The sequence below is a fragment of the Podarcis pityusensis genome (genome assembly GCF_964106645.2).
Source record: "Podarcis pityusensis genome assembly, chromosome: 16".
NCBI classification, from domain to species: Eukaryota; Metazoa; Chordata; class Lepidosauria; order Squamata; family Lacertidae; genus Podarcis; species Podarcis pityusensis.
Genome location: NC_138041.1, coordinates 38,910,071 through 38,931,082, shown reverse-complemented (window position 1 = coordinate 38,931,082; position 21,012 = coordinate 38,910,071). Strand labels below are relative to the sequence as shown.

At 43.8% G+C, this 21,012-nt stretch overlaps 1 protein-coding gene across 9 annotated transcripts; it reads left to right on the top strand.

Annotated features, from left to right (window-relative positions):
* Positions 1–232: 232 nt before the first annotated feature.
* On the top strand, positions 233–19,727 carry CCDC62 (coiled-coil domain containing 62). 9 transcript variants are annotated; one of them, XR_013980522.1, is made up of 15 exons: positions 1,038–1,345; positions 2,022–2,198; positions 3,118–3,310; positions 4,408–4,574; positions 6,266–6,367; positions 7,391–7,562; positions 8,605–8,706; positions 9,195–9,283; positions 10,538–10,638; positions 11,700–12,404; positions 15,744–15,921; positions 16,559–16,687; positions 16,923–17,015; positions 17,250–17,306; positions 19,388–19,727. XR_013980522.1 is itself a non-coding variant. In XM_080985670.1 (14 exons), the coding sequence occupies exons 2-13, from the start codon at positions 2,163–2,165 to the stop codon at positions 17,007–17,009; spliced, it is 2,061 nt and encodes a 686-aa protein (XP_080841796.1). In that variant the 5' UTR covers positions 233–797; positions 2,022–2,162; the 3' UTR covers positions 17,010–17,015; positions 19,388–19,727. The 9 variants fall into 9 exon arrangements, 7 of the variants coding, with proteins under 7 accessions (XP_080841796.1, XP_080841795.1, XP_080841800.1 ...); XR_013980523.1 differs by having other exon boundaries at positions 17,241–17,306; XM_080985670.1 differs by lacking the exons at positions 1,038–1,345; positions 17,250–17,306 and adding an exon at positions 233–797.
* The last annotated feature ends 1,285 nt before the right edge of the window (positions 19,728–21,012 follow it).

The window sequence follows — 21,012 nt, the reverse complement described above, 5'->3', positions numbered from 1 at the left end:
ACAGCTGGATCAGGCCAGTCGCCCATTTATCCACCCAGCCTGTTGTCACAGTGGCTGACCAGTTGCCCATTACAGGAAGTTGGCAAGCAGGGCATGACCACCCCAAGCTGTGTAGCTCAGCACCTGGTATTCAGTGGCAAAGAAGAGCTGGGTCTCCAAGACCTGGACCCTGCAATCATTTCCCAAACTTGGGGTCTCCAGCTGCTGTTGGACTACAATTCCCATCATCCCTGCCCATGGATCCTGCTAGCTAGGGATGATGGGAGTTGTAGTCCAACAACAGCTGGGGCCCCAAGTTTGGGAACCCCTACAATGGGGTTTTTCTTGCTGTGCCTCCTCCATGAGGGGCCCAGAGGGTGATATCATGAGAGGGGGCCTTTTCTGTGGTGGCTCCCCGTGGGTGCATGTTTCTCTTCCACCAGGTCTCAGGCCGATGAAGGAATGTGTGGAAGGGGATTGTGGGTTTGCTTTTCTTCTATTTTGGTATTTTGATGTTGCGGACCGCCCTGGGATCTTTGGATAAAGGGCGGCACACAAATTTAATCGATGATAATCGTAATGATAATAATAATCGTCTGTGCGGCGGCGGCGGCCACTCCGCATTAAAGAAACCGGAGTAAGAAAACAGAAGCAAAGCCACCCTGGAAGGCGGATTAAAGAGCGGCTGGCGCGGGTCTGGGGGCAGAGCAGCCGTTGGAGGCGGAGCGCGGAGGCGTCCCGGGGAGGAGGAGGAGGAGAAGGGCAGCTCCGAGGCCGCTCCGTCCCCCTTTGCCCCTCGCGGCGGACGCCGGAGGCGGGTAAGCGGCAACTTCGCCCGCCGCCATTTCCCTTTCCCTCAGAGAGAGAGAGAGAGAGAGACTCCCTGCCCGCCCCCTCAGTTTCCCAAAGTTAGGGTCGGTCTCCCGCAACCCCCCCGGCTGACTCCCCCCCTCCGCACCCACTTTCTGGGGGACCCCGACTCCCTTGGGTGCTCTGTGGGTGAACTCTCTGCCCCCCCCCGTATTCAAAGGCCGCGCACCGTGTGGTGCGCACCTTTAGAGCGCGTTATTCTCCCCCCCCCCGGTATCCTGGGATCTGTAGTTCACCCCCCTCACGGCGCTGCCATTCCCAGCACCCTCAGCAAAGCGCAGGGCCCAGGATCCTTTGGCCGGTTGCGGGGGGGGGGGAGAGAGATACTTTAATTCCCCCGGGGCCTTCCTTAAATCCTCAGGAGACAAAAGCGTGCACTTAATATTTCCTCTGCTCCTGCCTGTCATTTTAAAAGATGTCTATATCAAAAGATTTCCATAAGTCACAAAAGTACATTCAGCGTCTCTGCTTTCAAATCGTAGAATCTTCCGTACAGGTCTGTTACAGTCCATTTGAAACATTTTTTGTTGTAGACAATGTGGGGGAGTGGGGGGAGGAAAGAAAGAAAGAAAGAAAGAAAGAAAGAAAGAGAAGAGAGTGAGAGAGACAGTATACTTTCATCCTTTACAGAGTATTTGAGTGGTGTGCCTGTCTTATCTTTCTAAGCCACCTCCCACTTTTCATCTCACACGTCCCTGTATGTAATCGATTTACTTGGAAATTTCTGCTATGTCCCTTCAGTTAAAAACTTGGGGTAGTACACAGTTACATGTATAGGTGGGAATATATTATGTGCATGCATTTGGTTATAATACACACACACTGCATTCAGAATGTCTTTCACTGTAATCTACTTTTATATGTTTTTAACTGTGTGTTTTAGAATGCTTTAGGTGTTTCATGTCTGAATTTTGGATGTGGCCTATAACAACAACAACAAAACATTAAAAATGAGCAAATGTTAAAATTGATATATCTATATTTAAAACAAATTAGTATATAATAAGGCAATAACAAACAAATTCAGCAAACATTTAATACAACTCAGTGTCTCCTTCCTCATGAGTAATTAAAATTTTCCGTAATGTGAGGTGGCCTCTTACTATTAACTTACTTTAAGTTGTTTCAACAACACTTTTTGATGTATCCCCACTCAATCTCTGTTATGGCAGTTACCCTCTGAATTGCTGAGTTGCAGTGCACAAGAAAAGGGTTCTTCATTGCTGTGGGAGAGCTGAACTACAGTTAGAAATTGTCCACACCACTTCTGCAACAATTGTACCTGTTACAGTCCTGACCCCAGCACAGTCCTTATGGAATCATCATTGCCTCTCTCCACTCCACAGCAGGTAACAAAACCAAGTTAAATCTGAAAGCAGTATTTAATACCTCACATTTCACTAAGCACCAAAGACTGATGGACCTAGATGTGTATTCTACTTTTTTGTTTCAAGGTTATAATAATAATAATAATAAATTTTATTTATACCCCGCCCTCCCCAGCCGAAGCTGGGCTCAGGGCGGCTAACAACAATCAAAATAATCCAACATTCCAACTTCTAGATTAGAGTTTATGTGGTGCTTGTATGTTCGTAACAGCTTGCTGTATGAGGCCACTGGCCCATCTGGTCAGCATCCTGTTCTTGCAGTGGCCAAGCAGGCCAAGACCACAAGCAGGACCTGCGTGCAACATAACTCTCCCCTCATGCAGCTTCCAGTGGAGGTAGAACATAGCTATTGTGGTTAGTCACTATTGATAGAATTACAGTGGTACCTCTGGATGCAAACGGGATCCGTTCTGGAGCCTCGTTCGCATCCTGAAGCGAGCGCAACCTGCAACTGCGCATGCGTGGGTCGCGATTCGCCACTTCCGTGCATGCACATGACATCATTTTGAGCGTCTGCGCAAGCGGCGAAACCCGGAAGTAATGTGCCCCGTTACTTCCGTGTCGCCGCGGAGCACAACCCGAAAAGGCTTAACCTGAAGCGACTTCAACCCAAGGTATGACTGTATTTTCCATGAACTTCTTTAATCCCCTTTTTAAAACATGCAAGTTGATAGGCAACTCGTCAGAGTGAATTCCATAGTTTAACTATGCACATGTCTCTGAGCTTTCAATGAAACAGTTGCAAGCTTTTAATGGAATAGAAACAAGCCACAGCGCTGTTAATAAATGCTTCGTATTTCGAACTGCATACTTCTGTAACAGCCACCTAATTTGTGATGTGATGTAGGCGGGACTGTTTTCTCCCCCCTTCCTCTTGTAGAATACAACCTCTGAACTGGAGAGCAGTACCATTCAGAAGCAGAGGAAAGAACTTCAGCTGCTAATTGTGGAGCTGAAAGATCGTGATAAGGAGCTCAATGATATGGTTGCAGTGCACCAGAGGCAGCTGCTGGCTTGGGATGATGATCGTCAAAAAATACTGACGCTGGCAGAACGGTGCAGCAAATTGGAGAGTGAGTGCCATGCAGACCACAGGCTGAAGTATTCAGCCAGTGCAGCAGTAAGAGTATTGTGCCCATTTTGCAGATGGAGGAACTGAGCCTGACAGCAGCTTGAGGGCACTGGTTAGTTTTTTTTGAACTGTGATTTCCTGGTTTACAGCTCCGTCCACAGCTTAATGGCAGTGGGCATGGCTCAGTGGCAGAGCACATTTCACATGTAGAAATCCCCAAGTTCAGTCACTGGCATCTCCAGTTGAAAGGATCAAATAATATCCCAGAAGAGGGAAAATGTCTACCTGTACCTGATCATCTGCATAGCCACTGCCGGTCCAAAGTAGAAAGCAGTAGAGAAGATGGATTAATTGACTGACTCTCTAAGGCAGCTTGATATGTTCAGTCCCTTGGCAGTTACATTATGATTGTGCTCTAGGTTAGAGACAAAAGACATTAAATAAAAGGTAATAAGCCCAATTAAAGCATATGATGTGCACCTCTTCTCATATACGCCCTAAGCTGTTTGTTGGAACTTTAAAGATGCTGCAGTCCAGGGGCTTGGAGAATCTATTTGGCTGGTCCCACAGGTGCTGGCTGGCTACAGAATGGTGATTTTATCTGAACAGAAGCACCATGGAAATGCTAGAATGTTGTGAATGGCAGGAAACATGTAGAACCTTTCGTAAGTGATGCTGTAATAATAGCAAAATGCCAGTAGTTTTCTAAAAGGACTGATATCACATAAGATGGATGCTGTTCAAAAAGAGCTTCATGTTTTTGTATTGGGTTAATTTTTATATGCCCAAGATCTGTATGTAAAACCTTCAAATATAACCCCAAAGATGTGCTAAGAATTCCATTCAAACTCCCAAATTGTGGAATTTAAAAGGGGGAAAACATGGCAGGTAAAAAGATCCAGGAGAACATAAAACATTTTAGGATGACTCCTAGGTAGACATTCCTTTATAGAATTAAAATATCTGTACCTATCTGTACCTCTCTCTCTCTGCCTTTTTTTAACATTTCAAACGTCAGCTTAGTTTAAGGAAGTTTTGTGTGTGCATCGTTGCTCTCAGTTGCTTTCCCAGAAACAGTACCTGTCATTTATCCCTCAGATGAGCTGCACAAGAGAAATGAGATGATTAGCACACTGACTAGAAGGCTAAAGCACCTTGAATCCCAGCAAAATGACCGCAAGATAACACTTGAGAATACTCAGCAGAAGCTCCAGGAACTCTCTCGGAAAGCCTCTGATACATCACTTCACTGCCAGGCCCTCGAGGTAAGCTTTAGTTCATGGCTAGATTCTGAATGCTTTGGGTAGATTTGAATGTAACTCTGAGTAAGGGACAAACTTGACCTAGTGCTGCTCCCAGGTGTTTTGTGGGTGGTCCCTTCAGCAAGATGCTCTCAACATGCCTCCCTTTCCCAAGAGCACCCACTTCCTCTCCCTCACTATCATTGCACCACCCCACCTCCCATAGGAGAGGATAACGTCTATAGTGGTTACTGTTCTTCTTGCTCAAGATGTTTGATGAAGGATTGAAGAAGGTAAATCAACAGATAGGAGGAGGAGGAGGAGGACCAGGAGGCTCCAGAGATCAGCAGTGCACCGCATACATGAACTTAGGCCTTGGAAGGTGCCCAGAAGTTCCCGCTGCTAGCCCTGACTAGACCTGACATTTTCTATGACTGACACATCTCAGTTTCTTTATTTGGCTGAAGACCGATGCAAGGGACATGTGTGTGATTGGACTGGACCATAGACAGGATAGTTTATGAAATAAAACATTTGCCTCCACACAGATTCCCCTATGAAATTTATTATATTGTAGGTTTCCTGTGTTTTCTCCTTTGTGGCTCATGCCAGCTTTAGGGAGGAGGGGAGTAGAATTCCAAACCCAGGGGCCCTGCAGCTGCTTTTAGCTAAAGGACAATACTTTGGGAGATCTGGCCATGGATATTCCACTTCTAGGTTAGTGTGCTAATACGGTTCCGGTGAAATAAGGAACAGCAGGTGCAGGTTACAGTAGGTGGATAGGAAGAATGGAAAGTGAGGGGGAGAATTAAGAGCTAGTTCACATTGAACAGTTTGGGGTTGTTGTTAGCAGACCCTGCAGCATGGGTGCATTAGATTGTAATAATCACTTACAGTTTCTGGAGTTCCAAGGCTTTATTTATGCAGAAACTCTTTGCAGGATGAATAATGATAAGAGAGAGAAACAGCAGGCGTTGTCTAGACAGGTTGGGAGAGAATAACAAAATGGCTCAACTTTTAGGAGTGGAGTTATCTTTGACAAACAAGCTACAAACGGGGTGGCTAGATCACTAGACAAACAGTGCCCTTGTTTGGTCTAAAGCAGGGGTCTGCAACCTTTAAGACAAAAAGAGCCACTTGGACCCATTTCCGAAGAAAAAAAAACTGGGAGCCGCAAAACCATTGCGACATTTAAAACAAATATATCTCCGGAGCCGCAATCTGACAGCGGGCGGGAAGGTGCCGTCGGGACGGTGCGTGACTAACGCATGCACCGCCCCCATGCGACGTCACAGCCAGTACAACGCCCGCCACAGTGGGGAGTGTCGGGGCACACAATGCGCCTCCTCCCCTCACTAGTATCCGCCCCGGAGCCGCGGCAAAGGTGTAAAAGAGCCACATACGGCTCCGGAGCCGCGGGTTGCTGACCCCTGGTCTAAAGTAACACATGCATTAACCACAAACTCAAAAGAAGGAAATGTATTTGTTTTTCTCCATCAGATGTTGTGAGCTAAAATGCTGCGCTCACACCAGTGTGCTGAATTTGCAGTAAGGTGGCTCTTCTTAAGTCATCCTTAAGTCATCCTTAAGTGATCAAGGATCTGGGCTGCTAGGGTAGCTTTCTGCTTGTGGTGCAATAGGGCTGGGAAGGCCACACAGGGCACAGCGTTTAGATTTCACTGTCAACACTTTTTCCTTTCTTCTCTGTTTCCTAGGAGAAAAATCAAGCCCTCAGTTGCTCAGTGATGGAGCTGTCCAATAAAGTAGGACAGCTGCAAGCCAGAGAGCAGGAACTGCTTACTATGTTAAAATTAAAGGTACGGTAATTTTACCTAAATAATAATAATAATAATAATTTGTTATTTGTACCCCGCCCATCTGGCTGGGTTTCCCCAGCCACTCTAAATGTTAGGAGCACCCCTGTTTCTGGGTACACTTAAATAAGACAGGGGCAGGGCCCAAACCAGATGCTGCTGATTTCCTTATAGAGCAGGGGAAGACGACTGGTATTTAAAATGTAGCATCAGTAGCAGGGAGTAGAACCTTTCCCATCGCCACCCACTGTCTGCAGTTCTCTATCCAAACTGATTTTTAAGCTGGTTTCCCACCTCTGCTAGTAGGAGGTTACTTTCAATTACGGGGCTCTACATGGAGAAAAGGGAGGTAAGAAAACCCTGGAAGAGAGGGAGGTGTTCAGTGGGACATGAAATCCTCACTCCCAATACGAGGTTTTAGGTTTCTTGGTAGGGATTTGGTGAAAGGCTTGGTTCTGCTCACAGGTCTGCTGCCTTCGGCGATTTCAGACGGAAGTCTCTCCTGGCCTTACCTGCAAATGCTGGGGTTCCAACCTGGGACCTTCAGCATGCAAAGCAGTGTTCTTCCACTGAGCTTGGGGAAAAGACAGCAGTTTGTGCTGTAAATATTCTCCTTTGGGAGTTTTTAAATTCTTTGTTTTGTTTTCGAGTCCTGTATTTTAAATGGTTTCCCCCTCCAACCTGTTCTCTTCTGGTCTCCCCATTCCTCCCCATATATCTTCATTCATAGATCTATTTCTTTCATGGTTTTAATTTTAGAATATTTTTTTTTTTAATGGAACAGTTCTATTTTGTGAAGGTTGTGAGCCAATTTTGGGGACTGTGGTCAAGAAGCAGGATACAAATCTGTTAAATAAAAAAAGTGATAGAGTTCATTCAATCAGATGAACACTGCCAAGCTCTGAGCTAGTTTTTGAAATGAGACTAATAACTTTCAGCATTCAACATATAAAATGAAAGAGGCACAGATGGCAGCAAACAAGGCAAAACAATGGACCAAATTGTTTTTGTTTTTGTTTTGGTTAGGATAATGACATACTTGAAGCAACGAATCATATTACTGAATTTACATGTAAATTTAAAAAATTAGAAAACGCTCTGCGTGCAGCAAAGATGGAGGAATCAAGCGTCAATAGGGAAAAGCAGGATTTTAAACTCAGGCTGAAGGAACTTATGTTGGAAACAAGCAAATTAAAAGGTAAACAATGCTTAGAATTTGATATTCATAATCTAAAAACTGAGTTGGAGAAGGACAGTGTTCCTGTTTGCATTTGCTCCAGCCAAATGAATCAGGCTATCTATCAATCAGAGAATTTTCAGTTCATTAATCACCTGCCTTCATATTTAAGTACATTTGCAGTTTTCCCCTAAACTCAATATGTAGGTGCCTTTTTTCAGATATTGAATATACGGGAACTTAGAATTTAAAGAGCAGAAACTACGACCATTTTTTTAAAAGGAAAGGGAAGCATTTAATAACTTTCCCCCATTCCTTCTTGTTGGAATGCATCAGAAGCAAAAGACCCCCCTCCAAAAAAAGTATATGCTATTTTCTATAATCAGACTTCAAGTTAACATACATTTATTTTATTTAAAACCTTTGTACCCCACCTTTCCACCAATGTTGGCCCCAGGGCAGCTTTCAACAAACCTTTTACAAATAGCTAATTGCATAAATACAATCCATCACAACAAAAGAAACAATAGATGCAGGAGCAAAATAAGACAGCAGATTAGCTGGAAATCGGAGTGCCACTCAAAGTTCAGGCATTATTATTATTATTATTATTATTATTATTATTATTTGGTGTCCTGAATGATAATATCATGGGTTCTTGACAGATGTTCCCAATGAGTGTTTGACCACAGAAAAGGCCCAGTGTCTGGTCACGACCCCCTCACTTCTGACGGTGGGGTACCCAGAGCAGAAAACCTTAATGTGTGTGCAAGCTATTATGGCAGCCTGCTGTCCTTCACATACCCTGCAATGAATGAGCCAGTTATAGTTAATGTACAATTTTGTTGGTAATAACGTACAATTAACTGCTAATGATAAACTATATATTCAGTATATAGTTTTAATCCTTGTTGCAATGATATGAATTTTAGTGTTGCATTGCAACAAAAAGTTCTTGCCGGACATTTGGTTTATCACCTCATGCTTACGATAATTTAAATAGATGTGAACTGTCTTTAAAAGATATTTCATCTCAGCAACACTCTCTCTTTTTGTTTTATAGGTGACCTCAGCGAGAAAACAAAAGAAAACAATGAGCAGAGGGAGGAAATCATACGCCTCAAGCAAGAAAACAGTTATTTGAACAATGAATTGATGCTTAGTGGTGAGTAGACGAAAACTAATGTTTGGACCTTAGCTTTTGAAGGGAGCCTACAGTCCATCTGCCTCTGATTTAGCAAATATGGTGTTGGATCTTTTGCCTGTATTCTTTTTTTAGGTATCAGCTGTTGATCAAAAATACCCGGCCAGAAATCAGGACTGGTTCCCATATGGAGTGGAACCATTCCCTCCAACCTTTGATCGGATGTAGGTGGACTCCAACACTCTTCAACCTGCATGACCAGTGGTCAGGAATAATGGGAGTTGTAGTCCAACAACATCTGGAGAGCCACAGAATCCCCATCCCTGCTTCCCAAGAGGGGAAATCACTCCCCTAAGGACCTGATTCTAAAGAAATCCCTGTGTATAAAAAAAGAAAATGTTAGCTAAATTAGCGTTCATTCTCTTTATGATTATTGCTTATTTATTGTTTCTCTGTGCAATTATTTGTTGTGGAAAATCACCAACCGTTCAACCCCTCTCTCCTAACAGCTGAGAGAGCAAACAGAAAAGACCAGCTGCTTCAGTCTGCTAAATCTAAACAACTGCGAACTGACACAGAACTGAGCAATTTGCGACAGGTTTGACTCCAGTTTCTGGGTGGGGGGGTGGGGGAGGGGATTGCACTTGTTTTTGTCCTTTTATGTCGCAATGAGGAACATAACAAATCAAAGGTGAACAGGATTGGCTGTTGCAATAACTTGTTTGAAGAACCTGTTTTTGATACTGGGGCTCAGTCTTGGAATATGTGAACTAAGTAGAAAGGATGAACGTCTCTAAAGCATCACAAGTGAAATATAGTAAAATATTTTAAATTCATATGCACTGGAAGATATCTCCAAATGCTTGTGGTTAAATAACAGCTTGGTATGGTTTATTCACCAATGACACGGGTGGCGCTGTGGGTAAAACCTCAGTGCCTAGGACTTGCTGATCGCAAGGTCGGCGGTTCGAATCCCCGCGGCGGGGTGAGCTCCCGTCTTTCGGTCCCAGCTCCTGCCCACCTAGCAGTTCGAAAGCATCCCTAAGTGCAAGTAGATAAATAGGTACCGCTTTATAGCGGGAAGGTAAACGGTGTTTCTGTGTGCGGCACTGGTGCTGGCTCACCAGTGCAGCTTCGTCACGCTGACCACGTGACCCGGAAGTGTCTTCGGACGGCGCCGGCTCCCGGCCTCTTAAACGAGATGAGCACACAACCTTAGAGTCGGTTACGACTGGCCCGTACGGGCAGGGGTACCTTTGCCTTTTTATGGTTTATTCGTACATGGTGTTAATTATCTGTATGCTGCCCTGAGAGAACAATAAAGTAGCTAGATAGTCCAGGCCAAGGCACAGCCATGAATCTTATAGGGAAACCGTAGTCCAGTCACCATCCTTCAGCCTGACCTGATCTTAAATGGAGGCTAGGAATGGCCAGAACCATTCTGGAGATCCTTGAAACAGAGTGGGATACTTAAATAACTAAAATTGGAGCACTACTTTTTACATGTACAGAGGAATTTTGTTTTCTTTTCTTTTAGTCTTGTATTCTCTATGAAAACAAAACAAAAAATATTTTTCTCTTATTTTTTTTAACACAAATCTTTACTATTGTTATAGGAGCATGTACTGAATATGGAAAAAATGGAGTGGGAGGTATTTCCGATAGTTCTCTGAAATCTTAAAAACAAACCATTTAAAATTTCTACGAACTCTAATGCCCTCATTATTATTCTTTTTATTTTAAATTTCCTGCTTTGTGTGTCCGTGAAGAGAAAAACAGGGCAAAAATAATGTATCAAAGTGAGCTGCTTGCTCTTCTGAGGCTTGTTTGTTGTTTTGTTTTCTGCCTTCAGATCTATGTGAAGCAGCAACGAGATCTGCAGTTTCTGCATTTCAACTTGGAGAGTTCCCAGGAAACGAAGCAGAAACATAAGACACAGGCACACGAGGCCAGGTAAAAGTGGCAAATGGCTTTCTGGAGAGAAGGTTGCTTTTAAAGGGGACTTACATGTTGCACAGAGGCAGGGTTAGGAAAACATTTCAAAATCCTAACCCTGGTTCTGTACAGTGACTACTGTATTTTAATGCTTTGTTGGAAGCCGTCCAGAGGGCTGGGGAAACCCAGCCAGATGGGTGGGGTATAAATAAATTATTATTGTTGTTATTATTATTATTATTCCAGCCCTGCATAGAGCATATTTATACACTAATACATCAACACTTGTTAAGAGGAAACCCCTAGAAATGCACCATACCAATCATAGCACAGCCATAGGGGTTGGGAGAAACAGAATTTGTTGAAATGCTGCCTTCTGCTCCATTCTTGGAGTGTGGTCACTTAGCAGCTGACTGTGCTCCTGCTCTTGGTTCGACACACAACTTGGAGCAGCCTTGAAAAGACCAGCAATGGAAGCTGCACAGCCAAAAGACTGAATGGGGTGCCCCAGCTGTGCCGTGTTAGAAAGACTCTGTTCTCCTAAATTAGAGCCACTTGGCATTGCCTGCATTGAGAGCCACCAGGTTGCTAAGCTGTCTCACAGCATGTAGTTCAGGACAGTAAAATAACAACTTTAATTAGGGCTAACTGATGACATTACAAGGATTTTCCCTTGGGCTCAGCTTAAAAAAAAGATGGGGGCTGATGTTTCTGTTAAGTCCTGTAGAGTTTATGCCAATCTGAAGAGGAAACTCTTGCAGGCTAAATAGGCATGTCAGGGCAGAGAAACAGATAGAGGTTGTCCCTTTACAGATCCAAAAACCAGCAGTTATTTGATTATGTATTTAGCAGTACTCACAACTCCCAGTTCCCTTGAAACTTATTGTGAAGCAACAGTAGAAGCCAAGTGGGACAAATCCTCAAGGGCTGGAAGATCCTGGATGTCTGAAACAGGAATAACACACCCTTGGGTGGATGAAGTGTGTAGAGGTTGATGGGTGCAGATCAGATAATGTATAGGCTTAAGTTGTTAAATGCAGTCTTGATAACGTGAATTCCTTATTGTGCCCTTTATATAGCACAGAGATAGCTTTGTCAGATCCTGGAAGTAGCGGCAACAAGGACACAGTGTGTAGCGAAACCCATCAGAAGATACACACCCGGTTTGTGCATTCTCCCAGCTGTAGTTCAAAAAATATCTGCGAAGCACACAGAGCCGAGAATAGGCAGCAAAAGGGCCCCGAGGAGAGACAGCCAGCAAGCTTGGATCAGTTTCAGGAAGGGCTGTTTTATGGGCCAAGAACTATGCATAGGGAAGAGCTGGATCAGAGCGGATCCTTGAGTTCTGGGGAGACAGACAGCAGACCTGCCTCCCAGACAGACAGCATGTGGAAGGCAGAAGGCAGGGAAATGGCCCGGGCGCCGGAGCAAAGCTTTGCGGCATCTTTACCAATTCACGAGCATTGGCTCGACCTAAATTGCCACACTGAGCCCACAAACTGCCAGAGTCCTGGGTTGAAGCTGTCTGACAAATCCAGTGAGGATTGTAAAGATAAGGAGATGGGCACATGTGGGCTGAGTCCCGGCAAGTCTCCTAGTCCATTTAAAGGGCTGGAGTCGGGGTACTGCTCCCGCAGCTCCATAAACAAAGTCGCCCTGTACCAGCCTGTAAGTGACCAGCGGTGGATGCAGATTTTCAAGCCTGCGAAGGGAGAGGCAGGTTCATGGCACGGAGCTTTTCCCAACGGTCCTCAGGCTGCGATTAGAAGCGGCAAGTCAAAAAGGTTCAGTATTTTGCTAATTGCCTACAAAATTAGTCCATTCTCTTGTTAGCTATGACTGTCCCTACTCCAAATGAAAAACCTATGAACAATCTTTTAATAAACCAGCTAGCTAGTCTTCATCAGACTGTTTAGAGTAGGGGTTGGCAAACTTTTTCAGCAGGGGGCCGGTCCACTGTCCCTCAGACAAATTCCTATGCCCCACAAATAACCCAGAGAGGCGTTTTAAATAAAAGCACACATTCTACTCATGTAAAAACACCAGGCAGGCCCCACAAATAACCCAGAGATACATTTTAAATAAAAGGGCACATTCTACTCATGTAAAAACATGCTGCAGGCCGGATTTAGAAGGCGATTGGGCCGGATCCGGTCCCCGGGCCTTAGTTTGCCTACCTATGTCTTAGAACAAAAAAGGAAAGGAAAGGACACAAACAGGCAGGCAGGTCTAGTAGACCTGGCTAGTCTGCTGCTAGACATGGACAAAGGCTGTTTTAATCAGATTAAACTGACAGGCAGCACAAAGCTTCTGGTCCAGCCAATCTTGGTCTGCATCTGAACCGCCTGAGTCTTTGTCACTGCTTGCTCAGCAGAATAGTGCCTTCTGCCTGCTTCAGTTCAGGCAGCAGCTCCAGCTCAAGTCCTCCGCTCCTCTGGTCTTCTCTGTCATAAAGCATTACTCTAATTACTGGGGGACTGGGCGGAGGGGAGAGAGTCCTGGATGAAATCCACAGGCCTCATTCTGGGGACCCCCCCCCCCCGTTTTGGTCAACTCCTGCCCCCCTTGACCAGAAACTAAAGGGGCAAAATCACCACCCTGTGATTTGAGCACTCTTATAACAAACCCGTTGCAAACATGGCCTGCAATTTTAACCTTCACGCAGTTCACTTTGCACTTTTGATATGTGTGAACTTCTGTTGGCCACTTTTTTGCGGGGGTGGGGGAGAGAATCAAGCTGTGCGGGGGCCTGGGGCTGGTCACAGCAGCATCGGTCAGCCACATAGCTGCTTCCAAGGGCGCATGACTTAAAATGGAATGTGGATCTGGAGCAGCCCCATCTAGCTCACCTTGAAATTCATACACAGTCCCCTCTGGCTTAGCACACCAGCTGTAAATAAATCTCTTCACTTTCTTCCAAAGCCCATAAAAAGAGCTGAGACTTCACATTGCTTGTAATCTCCTTTCACCACATGACCCAGCAGCAGAGCTGGTTTGTACACCTGGTTGAGTCTGGCCATTCCCCTTGCACAGTTGCAGACCTGCGTCCCACTGAAAGCTGTGGCCCCAGGCCCCAGCAGCTCCACCAGCGTGGACAAAGGTCAGGGACTAGAAGTTGCAGTCAAGCAGCATCTTGGGGGCAGGGACCACATTGGCCATTATTGGAAACAAGGTGGTAGTCCACTAAGTGTTACTCAGAGTAGACCCATTCAAATAATTTTTTTTACTGAGAATTTTGTTCTTTTTGTAAACTGCTTCAAGGTTTTATTACAGTCAAGCGGTATATAAATGTGAATTAAATAAGCATGTCTGAGTTAGGTTCCTTTATTTCAGTGGATCTGCTCTGAGTAAAACTTAGTTGAATAGCACCCATATCCTGCAACTACTGCCATTCTTCATGGTTCAGCTCACTCACCAAGTGTGTGTGTGTGTGTGTGTGTGTGTGAGAGAGAGAGAGAGAGAGAGAGAGAGAGAGAAGCAGGCATCTTGTCCCTTTTTGGCCCCCTCGGGGTTATGCAATGGGGTGCCACAGGGCACTGTTTTATCCTCGGTGCTATTCAATGTCTATATGAAGGTGAATGAATGAATGAATCTTTATTTGCATCAGCCATTGGCCATAGCAATAAAACAACACTACGATATAAAAATAATAGAAATACAAATAAAAAGTCAATTATATAAAATACATTTTAGGGTTTTGAATCAATAGTCAAATAGTGGATATTATTCTGATTGCCCCAGCTAAAAACCTTGCAACCTTTGCTCATCTTGATCTGCCAAGAGAAAGGACACTGTGGCAGTGGCTGGGCGACCCGGAATGGACAATACAAGAAGGGTGATAATCTCATTCCTCAAGTCTTCATAAAGAGTGCAAGCCAGAAAGGCATGCGCCACCGATTCAGTACTGCCATCTCCACAGGGACATAAGCGTTTTTCGTGTGGAATCTGTTGGAATCGTCCCTCAAGTACAACCGAGGGCAATACATTTAATCTTGCGAGAGTAAAAGCGTGTCTACCTTTTAGAATTGCTAGGTTATGCAGATAGGGTGCCAGAGAGTCGAAATGGGAAGGTAGAAAATAGTCATACCATGGACAAAATTTCCTTATTGTGGCCAAGTTGTTCTCATGCTTGATATCATTTAGGCGCTGACAAATTAGACTATATGAAGCTGCCAGGAGCAGTCACTGGGAATTTGGGGACAAGGTGCTATCAGTATGCTGACGACACTCAGCTCTGTTTCTGCATAACATCTGAATCGGAAGAGGCTGTGTGGAACCAGGACACAGTGCTGGGAGGGATGAAGGAAAATAAGCTGAGCTTGAATCCTGGCAAGACGAAGGCACTGTTACATTTCTTTGCTCCCAGGCCTTTGGCTAACTACACAGTCTCTGGCCTTTTAAACTCCGGGGTGTGGGGTTGTTTTTGTTTGTTACTATGTTGTGTATTTTTGTGTTTTTATATTATAAACTGTCCTGGGATTCTTGGATGAGGGGTGGTATAAAAATGTAATAATAATAATAAAGGTGCCACACACTACTTGTTCTGCATTTGTCATCAATTGTTCTTTTAGTATGGCAGCACCTACACTTTGGAACTTCCTGCCTTCTGACCTCAGGCAGGAGCCTTTGAAATACCCTTTTCAGTAGCTGCTTAATGCATTTTTGTTTAGGCAAGCATTTCCAGAAATGTAGGTGTTGATGTGTTTCAATTTCTTTCTCTTTTTTTACTGGTGATTTTAATTGTCTTTAAAATGTTTTTAATTATTTTTAATTGTTTTTGTTGATAATTTAAATACTTCTTGTAAGCCACTTAGAGGTTCTGTTACAATTAAGCAGTATGCACATTTGGTAAATGAAATAAAATAAATACAGGGCCCTGGTTCCTCCGCTGCAAACCAAGTTTCTGCAGTCATAAGAACTAGAAACTTATTTTTCTTTAAAGGGAGTTTAAAATTAGATTCCACCAGTCCAGAATTGCCTTATCAACCTGCACGTCTGTTGCTTTCTCATCCCCTTTATGTTTTAAAAAGCAAGGTGCTGTACCTAACCCTCATATTTATACCCTTTCCTTACGATGTGTGCTGAAGATGACTTTCTAAAAGTATTATTTTCAATATTCACAGTGACCATGATGTGGACCTGCATTTTTTGGACTTGGGTGCTCCCTGTCTGACATCCACCCAAAAGACAAGCGGGAGCAAGGGAGACGAAAAGTTGTTTGAAGGAGAGCTGCCTTCGGAGTTCATGAGCTTAACAGACATCCAGGCAGCCAACGGATGCTGCCATCTGACCATCCACAAAGTGAGTGTCTGGTTGGGTCCTCCCTGGCTATTGTAGCACCCTTGATCTACAGCCATCACTTGTGCAGAAGTCTCACAGCTGCCCATTTCCCCCTCCGGCTCCTCGCTAACCTTTGGCAGAGCTCCATCCTTGGGCATTTTGCTGGGTCTGGGGCACAAGGATGTGGGCATGTGACGACTAAGTAGCTACACCATCTGCAGCGCAATTAATAATTTTTGGGTTACAGTCCCCATCTTGCCCTGAATCTGGAACTCGGAACCTTAGGTTTCATTGCTAGGCTTGGTCCAGGGCCGGCCCAAGTCATCTTGGCACCTGAGACGAACCACAAAACGGCACCTCCTCAACCAGGGAAGAAGAGGTGAGTGAACAAAGGTAGAATAAGACAATCTTACTCGGCTACAAGTGATTGCCAAAGAAAAAGAAGGTCCACGGCTGCCACAGGTTCTTGATCCTGCTAATTCTGCTTCCCATTGCTGCCTGCTTCCAGAGTACCTGCTAGCAGCCCTGAAGGCATGTAGAAATATTCCAAAGTTAGGCTGTCTCTGTGATTTCCTTCCCAATGATCTCTGTGTTCAAACCCACCTTCTGTCTCTGGTTCCAGGTCTTCCTTGACGCATTTTGTTCTGGTTCATCCTAGGATTCTTGCTCGCCCACCAGCAAGCTGCAGCGGCTGCTGGCAGAGTCCCGCCAGATGGTAGCAGACCTGGAGCTCAGCAACCTGCTTGGTCCCAGCCCTGGATGCAGTCCCAACAACAGCCTTCATATGGTAATTTCTAGCTTTCCAAACAGTTTTGGTGACAAAGAGAATTGACTTAGAACAGAAGTACCTATCATCTATCTATCTATCTATCATCTATCTATATAAACTATACTAATTGCATACTGCAAAACAAATGTATTTATGAGTAGTTTTTAACCTAGCTTATGCCCTGCAACCACACATTTGTTTTTCATGGTTATTTTCTTAAGGATGTAATACAGATGTTAATATCCTTTGACAGGCAGGAGAGTATAGTGAATCCCTTTGCAAAGGGCGATTGCCAAGTGCGGAGGAAAGCGAGATGAAGCTCTCCCTTTTTTCTTTATGACCTCAGGTCAGTCGTTCTGCCTTTCCTCTCCATATTTGTTGACTTTGCACAACACAGAGCTGAAGAGCACAGTAAAAAAATTATATGAACACCTGCTGGTATAAAGTTCCAAGTGCAATTGCAAAGCAGCACATTTCGTGCGAAAAACTGTTGTGCTAAAGTTATCTCTAAATTCCCTTTTGTGTTTTATACATATGTTCCCTACTCATAACAAGTTATTTGTTTTTTGAGTATTTGCAGGTGAAGATGTGATATGCAGAGAGTAATGCGTGTTGGTTGCCACAACATACATTTAAGGTACATCTAGCACACATTTAAAGCACCAGAGTTAGTTCCTGAACTGTAGTTTCCTCTACACAGGGCCACATTTTTCTGCATCATTAACAACCCCAGGATGCTTTGGGGAAAGTTATGTGCATTGGATGTGCTTTCAGTGTATGTTGTTGAAGTTTGCCCTTAGGTTCCCCAAAACCACAGCAGCAGTATTATGGCAAGCCTGTTGCTCCTGGGCTGCCAAACCCTCTGAATTTTGTTAGTGTGATCTGTGGGCACTTAAATGCCATGACAGTGGCAGGATTTCCTTTCTGCAGAGGCTGGGAATCAGGTTCCAGTGTGCATACAGCACTTGTGCCCAAGATTTAAATAATTTTAGCCATATTACCTAACTGCACTTCTCCAATGGAGCACTGCCAAGAGTACTGCATGCCCCCAGGGTCCACTTAGTATGCACTAGAAAACAGACTTTTAGTGATGCAGCTGCAGCCCTCTGGAATCACTTGCCGACTAAAATCTGGCCAGGACAGGTGGGCTGAGCTTAAGAGCAGACCAGTGTGGAGCAGGCTTTGCTCTGGTCTGCCCCCAGCCAATAAATGTCGGCTGCACCTGACCTCAGGACTGTAGTCAGCTGAAGACCAGATAAGGCATTGGGTGGAATCCTTTAGTCTAACATCAGGCAGCGGGTGAAGTGGTGCGTCACTCCAACCTCAAAAGAGGTGTGTTCACTGGGTACCCTGTTAGAGGGGTCTAGTTGGAAGTCTCTGTCCAGAAGCTGAGGTGTACAGCTGATGGGCCTTAGAGTTGCCTTCAGCGGTTTGGGAGTGCCACCCATAGAGTCTTGCAGTTGACTCACTAATCCTAGGCTCGAAACAAAATAAAAAAATTCCTTCCAGTAACACCTTAGAGACCAACTAAGTTTGTTATTGGTATGAGCTTTTGTGTGCACGCACCCTTCTTCAGAAAGCTCATACCAATAACAAACTTAGTTGGTCTCTAAGGTGCTACTGGAAGGATTTTTTTTATTTTGTTTCGACTATGGCAGACCTACCTGTAACTACCGTAATCCTAGGCTCAACCCTGTCATTCCTCAGCTCTCCACCAGGAGGCTGGGAGTGCTATACACCCAATGCCTAAGCCAAATCCTATCTACAGTGGTGCCTCGCAAGACGAAATTAATTCGTTCCGCGAGTCTTTTCGTCTTGCGATGTTTTTCGTCTTGCGAAGCACGGTCCGTCGCAACTGCGCCTCTTCAAGCGGCTTTAAGAAAAAAGCGCAAGACGTTTTCGTCTTGCGAAGCAAGCCCATAGTGAAATTCGTCTAGCGAAGCAACGCAAAAACCGAAAAACCCTTTCGTCTCGCGAGTTTTTCGGCTTGCGAGGCATTCGTCTTGCGGGGCACCACTGTACATCTGGAATCAATAAGGTTGTGACCAGTTTTTTAAAAAAACCCAAACGTTGTCTTGTCCGGTTTGTTCACTGTTTTTAGGTTAGGCCTTGCTCCCTGAGGAGCGGTCGCTGCAAGTAGGTCTGCCAATGGTTTTATTGCTTTTAGCTTACTGAGTCAGTAATCCTTTGTCTCTTTATTTTATTTATTCTTATCGTACACTGTTTAAGCAGCTTTTGGTTGTGAACCATTTTATAAATGTGCAAATAAAATAAACAAATAAGACGATCTGCCACAGCCTAGGCTTGTGTTGGAAAGGAGTTTAGACAAATGTGAAAGAAATTAGAAATATGTTACACTGGAGCCCTTGGCATCTCTGGCATGCCTCACGGCTTGTAAATGCTGATGAACCTGATGTCAGCCGTGAAGGAAAAGTATCTTTGTCAACATGGAAACTCCTGAACTGCCAGCTGTTTGCGGAGCACTGGAAATGAAAGTTTCCGGCAGTGACACAAAGGGAGCTTTGTGGCAGACAGTTCATCCCATGAAGTAAATACACCTTTAAAACAAACAAAAAAACCCTCCAGGCGTCACTGAGGTTCTAACTGGCTGTGTTTTTCCATATGCTGTCATAAAACTGCAAAGCCCGGAACTGAATTGCGGTGTGGAGTTTCAGCGTGTTTTGCTTCTTCAAAACTTTCCTTCTCTTTTCAAAGCAGGTGTCTCCCATGTTTAGTCCACAAGAGCAGAGAAATGCACCCTTCCTTTCAAAGACAAAGATAATCATGGTGTGTTAAACTCAGTGGGCAGTCACTCAGCGTTCTTCTACAGCTCAGTTCATTTAAATCTCTGAAAAGCTCTCAGTGCCAAAGACCCGTGACAAAACGCTGGGATTCATTCCCTAATTTTTATTTAAAAAACTAGAATTATGCTGAATGAATAAAAACGACTTCATATGCTCAGATTAACTGCCAGTATATTTTTGGAAGGTTATTTAAATATGTAACTGGTCATTAATAGGTGATTTTTAAGAAAAGAAATAAATATGTGTTTGTGGCTTTTCCTTGTTTTTGTACAGATATTTTGCATTTACCGTATGACTACAGTTAATTTATGCTCAGTATTTTTAACACCAGAATCTTTCATCCCTTATATGAAGTATTTCTAACTAAGGTCACATCCACATCATACATTTAAAGGACCTTTAACGCACATAGTTTCTCTCAAAGAATCCCAGGAACTATAGTATGTTGAGGGTGCTGGGAATTATAGCTCAGGGAATGTGAAACTACAGATCCTCCGTTGTGCTTTAAGTGTTTGGTGTGGGTTTAACATTTGTATAGTAACAAAGGAACGCTCTGTACAGTTTTTGGAATACATTTTATATGTATAAGTCATTATCCACAATGTGGAGGAAATATTTTAGCCACAATCCAGGAGGAAGTTCTCTGACACAAAGCTAGGGCTGCCATAAGTCCAGATTTTCCTGGACATTACTGGGATTTCAAAGGCAGCATTGACATCTGGGGGGAATTTCCAAAAGGCAGCACTTTGTCCTGGATCTTAGGCAACTCAATTGAAAAATTTGTGTTTTTGTAAAAAGTTCAACATTAATTTTGGGGGTTTCCTAAAAAAAAGCTTTTTTAAATATGGTAACCTTACACAAAGCTCCACTGAAACCAACATGACCTGTAGACTTCAATGGGTTTTGCTCAAGGGAACCTCTTGTGGATTATGCATTTTTGCTGCTGCTTCTTTTAATATGATTTTTATTAAATTTTCTGTATTACAATTTAAAATAAACATTTTACATCATATCAGTGACTTCCCTTCTCTTTCCATGGTTCATTTTACATATCTTATATCCCTGCATATTTTACGAAAACTATACCAATTCGTTTTCCATTATTACATCCATCAAAAATTATTTATACTGTTGAATTTATCTTAATGCTGCCAGCGTTTTCAGCTGTACACAATTATTTTCCATATATTTAATAAATGTTTTCCAATCTTCTTTAAACGTATGTTCTTCTTGTTCTCTTGTTCTATATGTTAAGTCTGCAAGTTGTGCATATTCTGTCAACTTAAGTTGCCATTCTTCTTTGGTTGGGACCTTGCTCTTTTTCCATTTTTGGGCCAACTAAACATGGGCCACAGTTGTTGCATACATAAATAACCTTTTCTGACACTTGGGAATTTCAGACTGAATTATCTCCAACAGAAACGACTCTGGTTTTGGGGGGGAAAGTAGTTTTAAACATTTTTTCCCAATTCATTATAAATCATTTCCCAATACTCTCTTACCCTTTTCCATGTCCACCACATATGAATGAATGTTCCC